Here is a 9,433-nt window from a genome sequence, read left to right as displayed (position 1 = left end):
ATCAATGACCATGTTGCAAAGGGAAAGGGAATTATGTCACCCGAGTTCGAGCATCAAGATTTTCCTTTATTCAATGTCGACGATTATTATCGTGATTTTTCCGATGAGGAACATCAAAAAAGAAAACAAGAGGCTCATCAAACACATCATCATCAAAGTCAAGAAAGTATGAGCAATTAAATAGCGCCTAAAAGTAAAACTTGAGCTGTGCCTCCTCCGACATCCGAATTTCGAAAAGGTGACGCTTCTCTCTGATAATTTGCAATCTAAATGCAAATATTTCAACAAGAAGGTGGCAATGAAATTTTAACGCGACACGCTGAGAATAATAATCTGGTGAAAATTTGTATTTTCCGCCCTCAAAATCAAATTCCGACATTATCTTTTGAATCGGGTAACGATTCTCAACATTTAAATCTGAAGCTAAATTTAGAGAAGAAAGAACTAAATTTTGTGCTGTTCTTTCGAAAATTGAATTTCTACAAATGCAAATCTTTATATTTGAAGTATCTCACAAAATACACACTTAAAAGTTTAGTCGTTGAACAAAAAAAAATTAATTAAAGAATTTGCTAGTTTAAATAATAAAGTTTCTTTGTGTTCGGATATTTGGAGTGTTCATTGACATACTTGTTCATATATAGGTAGTACATGCAATTGGATTGATAGTTTTTGGAACACTAAAAAAATTGCTTTACATAGATGTTTTAACGAATCACACACGACACAAAATATTTCTCATCTTATATTTGTTATTTTAGAAGAATATGATCTAATTTCTTAAATTTTTTCGACTTCTTTTCATAATGCTAGTACAAATACTTCTAGTATTAATGAGCTTATTCAAATATATAAATCATCAGTAAGTGGTAAATATTTTTGTTATATCATGTGCACATGTCATATATTAAATTTGTGTGTTCAAGATGAACTAAAAAAATTAGTCACATATTCAACCAGTTAGGACAATAATTCATTATCTATGGATACATCTCAAGTTAAGAAACAATGGGGTAAACTTTGTAACATAAATGGCATGAAACCTAAACAGTTTGCACGAGACGTTCCAACTTTTTGGAATGCAACATATAAATTGTTATTATCGTCATTTGAATATATATAAAGATTTATTATGTATATTTTTCATCAATATGTTCAAGCTCGTGATATTTATTTATTTTCGAATCAATGGAACATATACACCGGTATTTGTGAAATTTTAAAAGTTTTTAATGATGCTAGTGATAAATTATCCGGTGTTTATTATCCCGCTTCTAATTTAGATTTAACACATTATTGCTACATTGCATGTATATTTACCGAATATATTAAATCTAGTAATGATATTTTAGTTCAATGTATTTATGTTATGAAAACAAAATGAGAAAAATATTTAATTTTGTTTTGGATCTTATAGTTAAATTAAACGTTTTATAAGAAATGTTAATATTTTATTATGATTCTTTAGACCCTACAACGAAAACTGTTCCATCTATTTAATTGGTTTTGTTTAATGTTCAAACTTATTTATATGATATTTATAATGAATATAACACCAAATATGGTGGACAAATTGTTCCACATGAAGCACAATCCACTACCACTAGTAGTATTAATTTTAAACTTACTAAATCAAAAATTTTATTAAGGGAGCAAACAAACGTTCATAAGGATGATGGTTACAAAAAACACTTATATCCAATTTTGTTTATAATGGCAAAAGAAATCCTAGCCTGCCCTGATTCAACAGTTGTAGTAGAGAAAAATTTAAGTATCAGAGGAAATACATTATATGAAATACATTCTAACTTAAGGCCGAAAATTTGGAAGCCCGATGTTTTCTCAATGATTGGTCAAAAGCCGTTAGCCAGACACAATTTACTAAAAGCGATGAAGAAGACCAAGAATGAACTGAGATAACATCCAGAAAAACCAGTGGCGGAGCAAGGATTTGAAATCTACCCGGGCTAAATTTTGTTAACAAAAAACAAAATAATCCATAATAATTAAAATCATAAGTATGATACCTGTCTAATCGTGTACAATAACACAGATGTTATTTTTTGACTAACCAACATGCGAATCACCATTGTATCCTTGCAAAATAAAAATAATGACCTTTTCATTGAACCAATCTTTCTGACCTGTTTCTAACAATCACTTTAGATGAATGATTACTACGGTGCAATTTTTGGTTAAAATTTAAAAGACATTATCTTTTGGGATACATTTCAAGAGACTATTACAGAAAACACAAATGAACTTCTTGAGTTCATATTTGGATAGAAGACAACCATTGCGTTCAAACAAATAAATATATATACCAACCGAACCATAAAGGAACTAACGATGCTTTATTATAATTAAAGAATTTTGGGATTATCAATATCACGTAAATTTCAAAGGACCCGTAATAGCGAATGACAATCAACATTTCTTTCAAGTAAGCAAACAAATAAATAAAAGGGTAAATCGGTCCTCAACAAAATAATCCCTTGATGATATGATATAATGGTAAAAATCAAATATCACGTTGATCAATCTCAAGTTCTCAATTGAGTGTCTGATAATCAGCCGATTGGTGCCATTGATACAAGGGAAACATGTTTGAAAAAATAGACAAGACAAAAATGTTTCTATTCAGGTAGGACCGATCCTAACAATATATGGGCCTAAGTCTAACTTTTAAAATGAGGCCTCTGAATCATAATGTGTGTTCATATTTTTTTTTTACTTCCATAGCAATTTTTCAAATTAAATCAATACGTTAAAGACAATATAAAAAACTAAATGAATAAAAATATCAAACATGTCCAAAATGATCGCTAAAAAACAACCCGTCTAACAGTTTTAGAGTTAAAAATACTAATCAAGTCTGTATAATCAAGTTGTTCAGTAATTTTTTTCTCAATCGATAACATAGTCAATTCATTCAATCTTTCTTGTGACATGGTTGATCGAAGAAAAGTTTTGATGAGCTTTAACTTTGAGAAAGTTCGCTCTACACTTGCTACTGTGACCGGGATAGTCAACAAGATTTTATAAGCAATATGAGCATTTGAGATTCTAAATGCAATCATTATTCATATGAGTATCACATAAAAGACGCTGATAATCAAGCGCAAACAATCTTTAACCACATTAATAGCTTGAATGAATCTCCCACTTTTTACACAACTAAACAACTGGGAAAAGCTGTCTTACTCATCAACCAAAATCAACATCAAATATACATATCGGTTACAACCAATCATCACACATTCTTGACACGCCCCCCCCCCCCCCCACATACACATTTTCAACCTTTCACTTTTGAATTTTGATCTTAGCTGGACCTGATATGGTGAACGAATGGACTGATTCCATGGGACCTTTAGGGTTTCAATTTTTTATCTCGTTATACTTTATATATATTGATATTTGAAATTTTGAATACATATTTTAAGAAATATTTGGTTTTTTCTATGCACTCTCAAGCAAAGTTTCATAGCATGAGATTTCTTGATTTGGAAACTTCCTCGTGTATATATTACAAAATCAAAAACAAAAGGGAGGTCTCAAATCTTGAATCCCCGCCTCAGAAAGAGTGAATATATCATTAATTCGAAAGTAATATATTATTGATTCTCTTTTTCTGATTTGTTCTGATTTTTATACTTGTCCTTAATCCGCCATGCTTCCCACTATTACTCCACCCCGATAAGAAAACTAGACTAGTTTGGTAAATCATACCAACAACTTATTGCCAGCTAGATTAATTCATCCACTCCTGACTTTGATTTCGAAGATGACCGATAATTTCTTAAAATTTTACGAGTGATTTTTTTAATAATACAATTCATGTTTCGGCCGCACTAATTCTTCACAAACTGGATTTTTCCTTTCGCTTCCATAGATGCATATGTGAGGGCTATCTAGTATTATATATAATAATTTTTTAAAAAAATTTTTAGACCCCAAAATAGAGATGGGCCTGAGTCATTGGACTCATTTGACTCCAAATAAGCACGGCCATGTCTCCAGACCCCCTTCTTTTGCAGTAAGCTTATAATAACGTAAATTTTTTTTTGAATTCGACGCCCAATCCCTGCGGAATTTAAACCACTGATAACAGAAAATTCATAATCCTAACTAGGAAAAAACAGAATCATGTATCAATTAGATGTAAATTTCGACACACCACAATTCTGGCTAAATATCGAAGAAAAAATACAAGTAAAAAACAACTGGGGGAGCTCAAAATACATAGAGAAGGCGCTAGGGATTACCTGCAAGTTGGGAGGAGGGTTTGACAATTTTTTTTTGTAAAGCTTCTGTAAGTCTGCGGACTGCGTGTCTTCAAATTTTTTTTTCCTTTTGACAAACAATATAGTATAGATTTTGGGGCTGAGAAATCATTTTTTAAGCCCTTTTGAGAAACATTTATTAGTTGTAATTTGGACCACATATTTCAGTCGTTAAATATTTTTAATATTAGTTATACCAAAAACTATAACATTTTTTCTTGAGTTTTGTTTTCAAATATATACATGTTGAAATACAATTTTTTAAATATTAAAAATAAAGGCAACATGGTATATTTTAAATTATGCTTGATATAAACAATATAAAATAATTATTAAAAATATTAACGCATTTATCAGAAATTTTGAAAAATTAACTGAATTATCATACTTTTTTGGAAAGAAATTATTTCTCCCCAGTATTTTATCCATTATTCATTTCATATAATTTGACAATTAAAATTCTACGATTAAAAATATAGAGAACTGGATTTTAAATTTGAAAAAATAAAATATCTCAACAATTAATACAATCGATATAAATTTTATCATATTGTAATAATTCAAAATATTTTACAAATTAAATCGTAAAAATGAAAAACAAATTGCTCCCATGTCAAAAACCACATGCCTTTTATTTTATTTTTAAACAAGAAAGCATTATCAGTTTGAAAATTTGTTTTTAATTTTGGTATTATTCAATTAAAAACCTAAGAATATTTAAAAATATATATATAAATTAAAATAGTAATATTAAATTAGAAAAATATTCCTAAAAATTGTCCAAAGTGGACTCAATTATTGGTCTAACAACGATTACTCAAAGTGGATAATGGATTCCAGTAAAGCCAACATTTTGATCACTCCCTGATTTATCGTTGAACAGTGGCAGCGGTAGTATTGTCTTTTGATTGATTCTTCTTCCTTCTGTTTTTGGATCTTGATGGTTGATAAATCATATCAAGTGTTGCTAAATTTAATTCTGTTTTGTGGGCTTCACTTTCTTGATAAACAGCATAACCATCCCTTTCTTGATTTTGTTTTTTAATCTCGAGTTGTTTATGTGATCTTCTATGATTATATGCGGAAAAAGGCAGTATCTTGGATTTGATCACCTCTTGAACTAAGATTCTCCGTTCAAGTGAGTTTCTTCTTCTCACTTTGCATTCAATTATTTTCCAGGAACAGTAGAACTGAAGCTCTACAGAGTTGCTGATATCTAGAAGAGCACCCGTTGATATTTCAAGTGTAGTACTTGTTGAAAAAGATAGGTGCATCTCCCTACGCTCCTTTTGATTGAACCATTTTGAAGCTGCTGCACATTTTCCTTCCAAACATAAGATCGATCCTCGTTTTCAACTGCCTCAACTGGGAATTCTACGTCGGTAAAGCCAACGTTGGCGCATGAAATCACAGATTGGTTTTGGGCACTGAGAAATCAGAAATCAGCAATGGCAGCTTATGCATCCCTTCTCTCTCTCGGAAACATTCTTGACCAGTTATTGCAATACCCACCGCGCCAAATAGCTGTTCTTGACAAAGCCCAGATCCATTTTCTGCTCGAAAATATTACTTTCCTCCAAGATTTTATTGAAGATTTTTCGCTAACAAGGGGAGATGAGATTCATGCATTGGAGGAAAAAATTGCAAGTTCAGCATATGCAGCGCAAGATGTCATTGCAAGTCGTGTGGTCGATCAAATTCTAGAAGATTCTGAAGCTGAAAGGAGAGGGAGAAGGAGCGGGATATTTAGTTATTTAGGCTATTTCAAACTTTGTTCTAGAAAAATGACCCTCCCCTATGTATTGAGGAGCTCAACTCTGTTGAGTCAAGATTTGCAGAAAGTAGTAGAAGAAATTGGTTCTATACAGAAAAATGTGATGAAGATCAAGGAAACCGAAGGGATAAAAATTATGGAGCAGCCAAGAAAAGCTGCGACTGCTGGTTCATTCATACGAGGTGCTTCCAACAGCAAGAATACTATGGTGGGATTTGATAAAGATTTGATTCAAATCATGGAGAAACACCGGACACTGATCCAATCTCCGGATCATCTCAATTGTCGGGATGGGTGGTATTGGTAAGACCACACTTGCCACAAATGTTTACCAGAATCCACTTATCGTGCAGCATTTTCAGTTACGGGCTTGGGCTACAATCTCTCAACAATATAGCGTGCACGATATCATTTTAGCCCTCTTGAAGGATGTCCTTGCTGAATGTAGAAAAGAAGAGGAAGGTGAAGAAGTTACTCAAGCGACTGAGGATGAATTAGGTGAACAGTTGTATAAACGTTTGTGTGGTAGAAAATATTTGATTGTGTTGGATGACCTATGGAGTATCAAGTGTTGGAATGACATAAAGAGGTTTTTTCCAGATAATAACAATGGTAGTCGAGTCATGATCACTACAAGACTAACAAATGTGGCTGATGATTTTCGCTCGTGTACCCCTCATCAACTACATTTTCTAGACGAGGATCAAAGTTGGGCTTTGTTTTGTGACAAGGTGTTTGGAAAAGAAAGTTGCCCTCCTGAGTTCAAGGAAGTAGGAAAGACAATTGTGAGAAATTGTGGAGCACTTCCTCTAGCCATTGTTGCTATTAGTGGACTTCTCGCCAAGTCTAGTCGAACTGTTGAATATTGGGTGTGTGTTGCTAATGATACATGTCCGGCATTAAACTTGGGAGGTGACGAGCTTTGTTTGGTGATATTATCTTTAAGTTATAAGCACTTACCTGTTCATCTAAAACCATGTTTCCTGTAGATGGCGATATTTCCGGAGGACCATAAGATTAGAATTTCAAGGATAGTTAATCAATGGGTAGCGGAGGGGATTCTTAAACCGAATAGATCTAGATGTTTGGAGGAAATTGCAGAGGATAATTTAAAAGATCTAATAGGTAGAAATCTCATCAAGGTTCAGGATTACGGGTCTAGAAACAAAATCAAAACTTGCACCATGCATGATCTCTTAAGAGAACTAGGACTCAGGGAAGCTCAAAAGGAGAAATTTGTTTGTTACACTATGACGCATAGCCTCGACAATCATACCAGAACCTTTGATAATAATCCTTGGCTTATTAGAACACGAAGATCCGTCAGAGAGTTTGCAAAGCCGCATACACTGCGAGAAGTACTAAAAAGGGGTTATATATGCTCTGATGGAAATATTGTGGGTTTAGTTAACTCTAGATTATTTGATTTTAAGGCTCGATATTTTCCAGATTTGTTGAATAATATTTTAGAATCTCTATCCCTACTGTGGAATCTGCAGACTGTTACCATTGCTGGTAGTTTTAGTGAGACACCAATAAATCTACCGGCTGAAATATGGGAAATGCCACAACTCAGGCATCTAAAATGGGAACAAGGAGAGTTATATTTGCCTGATCCTCCAAGCACAAACAGCACAAATGGCAGACGAGATATTATTGTTCTGATAAACCTGCAAACACTCTGTAAGATAAGGAATTTCAGGTGTACAGATGAGGTGGTTGTTAGAATCCCAAACTTAAAAAAACTGGGAATTACTTACTGGCTATTCCCCAGTGGATTTGGATGGGATTGCTATAAAGTTTACAATCTTGCCCATCTACGTAATCTCGAATCACTTTTCTTTGAAAGTGAAGTGAATGTGCCGCCAAATAATCTCAGGTTTCCACGTTCGCTCAAGAAGTTGACTTTGAGAAGATGTGGATTGTGTTGGGAAGATTTGACTGTGGTCGGCTCGCTGCCTCATCTTGAAGTTCTCAATTTGATGGATTATGCTGTCAAAGGGCGTAAATGGAATCCTGTGGAAGGACAATTCCTTGAATTGAAGTCCTTGAGAATTTGTTTTACAGATCTTGAGGAGTGGATAGCAGACAGCTCTCACTTCCCACGCCTTGAGAAACTTCAACTCGTGAGTCTTTTTTTCTTAAAGGAAATTCCATATGGTATTGGAGAAATACCAACACTTCAATCAATTTCATTATCTTGCTGTAGTGATTCAACCAATTCTTCTGCAGAGAAGATAAAAGAGGAACAACAAAACTTTGGAAATTTTGACCTTGATGTTCGTGTTCGTGTTCATTGATGCAGCTACAAACAAGTTAAATATAAAGTAAAATTTAGTGTTTCATATTATTCATTATTCATCACTTCACTTTTATTAACAAGAAATTGTTTAATTTTCATTATTAAAACTTACTATGATATTATTAACAACCTATGAGTGAATGCTTCTATTTATTATTTTTAATGAGATTTCATTCATATAAAAGAAACTGAGTTGTCTGATGTCCTTGGTTTTATATCCACAGAAGATGGTTCCCTTGATCAGATTTTATTCAAGTCCAAAAATTGTCTGCTGCATGATCTGAAAGCATATTTCTTGCATTATGTACTTTTCACTGTTTACCGCATGATCTGAAAGCATATTTCTTTCATTGTATACTTTTCCATTGTTGAATCACCTTCAATTAGACCTGGAGGAAAATTTTTGGTATTGTTGGGCAATCTTATTACTTCCTTTTATAGTCAAGAATAACTACTTCGATCATTAAGTTGGGTGTCTTGCTATCAGTTCTTTTTGTTTTCTCGATTATTTGTTAAGATTGAGACATAAACCTAACTCAATAATCCTGAAAGTTAGCTCAAGAGAGAAGATTGTCCAAGTCCATATATGCAATTCCTTGAGATTTTATTCAACTGATACGAAACAATTAACATTATTGACCTTTGTTGGCAGTTGAGAGTATCCTTCCTAGGCACTGGCAATGCTTAATCTGAGAGCTTAAATCCTAGCAGGTTCATGTAGTAGTAGCTCTGGCTGATCAGAAAGAAATGGCTACAAATAGAAAGCAATTTGCTTGATGAATATAGCACATTATGGTGATGTATGTAAATCAGCCTATTCAGTTTCATTACAATAAGTCTATAAATAATAAATTCGATATAAATTTTATCATATTATAATAATTAAAAACCTTTTACAAATTCGATCTTCAAAAAAATAAAAATAAAATTAATTTGACATTGTTTTCAAAAAAGAGATGATGAATGACATAAAAACCTTTTATTAGTTTGTAATCAAGTCACTCTTCCGTCCCAAATATAAATGTTATGTTTTCTTTGTCATTCGTCTCAAATATGTAATTAAATATCTAT

General features: G+C 32.7%; 2 protein-coding genes across 3 annotated transcripts; both read left to right on the top strand.

The window, feature by feature from the left end:
• Nucleotides 1-5,070: 5,070 nt before the first annotated feature.
• On the top strand, nt 5,071-8,403 carry LOC140991587 (putative late blight resistance protein homolog R1B-16). 2 transcript variants are annotated; one of them, XM_073461629.1, is made up of 2 exons: nt 5,071-5,177; nt 5,466-8,403. In XM_073461629.1, exon 2 carries the CDS (start codon nt 7,050-7,052, stop codon nt 8,358-8,360), a length of 1,311 nt encoding a protein of 436 aa, XP_073317730.1. In that variant the 5' UTR covers nt 5,071-5,177; nt 5,466-7,049; the 3' UTR covers nt 8,361-8,403. The 2 variants fall into 2 exon arrangements, with proteins under 2 accessions (XP_073317730.1, XP_073317731.1); XM_073461630.1 differs by having other exon boundaries at nt 5,089-5,177; nt 5,472-8,403.
• Nucleotides 5,735-7,049, top strand: LOC140991887 (disease resistance protein RPP13-like). Its single transcript, XM_073462053.1, has 2 exons — nt 5,735-6,363; nt 6,458-7,049. Exons 1-2 carry the CDS (start codon nt 5,735-5,737, stop codon nt 7,047-7,049), a joined length of 1,221 nt encoding a protein of 406 aa, XP_073318154.1.
• Nucleotides 8,404-9,433: the final 1,030 nt, after the last annotated feature.

The sequence above is a fragment of the Primulina huaijiensis genome, chromosome 13 (genome assembly GCF_012295235.1).
Source record: "Primulina huaijiensis isolate GDHJ02 chromosome 13, ASM1229523v2, whole genome shotgun sequence".
Classification (NCBI taxonomy): Eukaryota; Viridiplantae; Streptophyta; class Magnoliopsida; order Lamiales; family Gesneriaceae; genus Primulina; species Primulina huaijiensis.
Note: the sequence above shows the minus strand (reverse complement) of the source record. Positions and strands in the feature narration are given on the sequence as shown.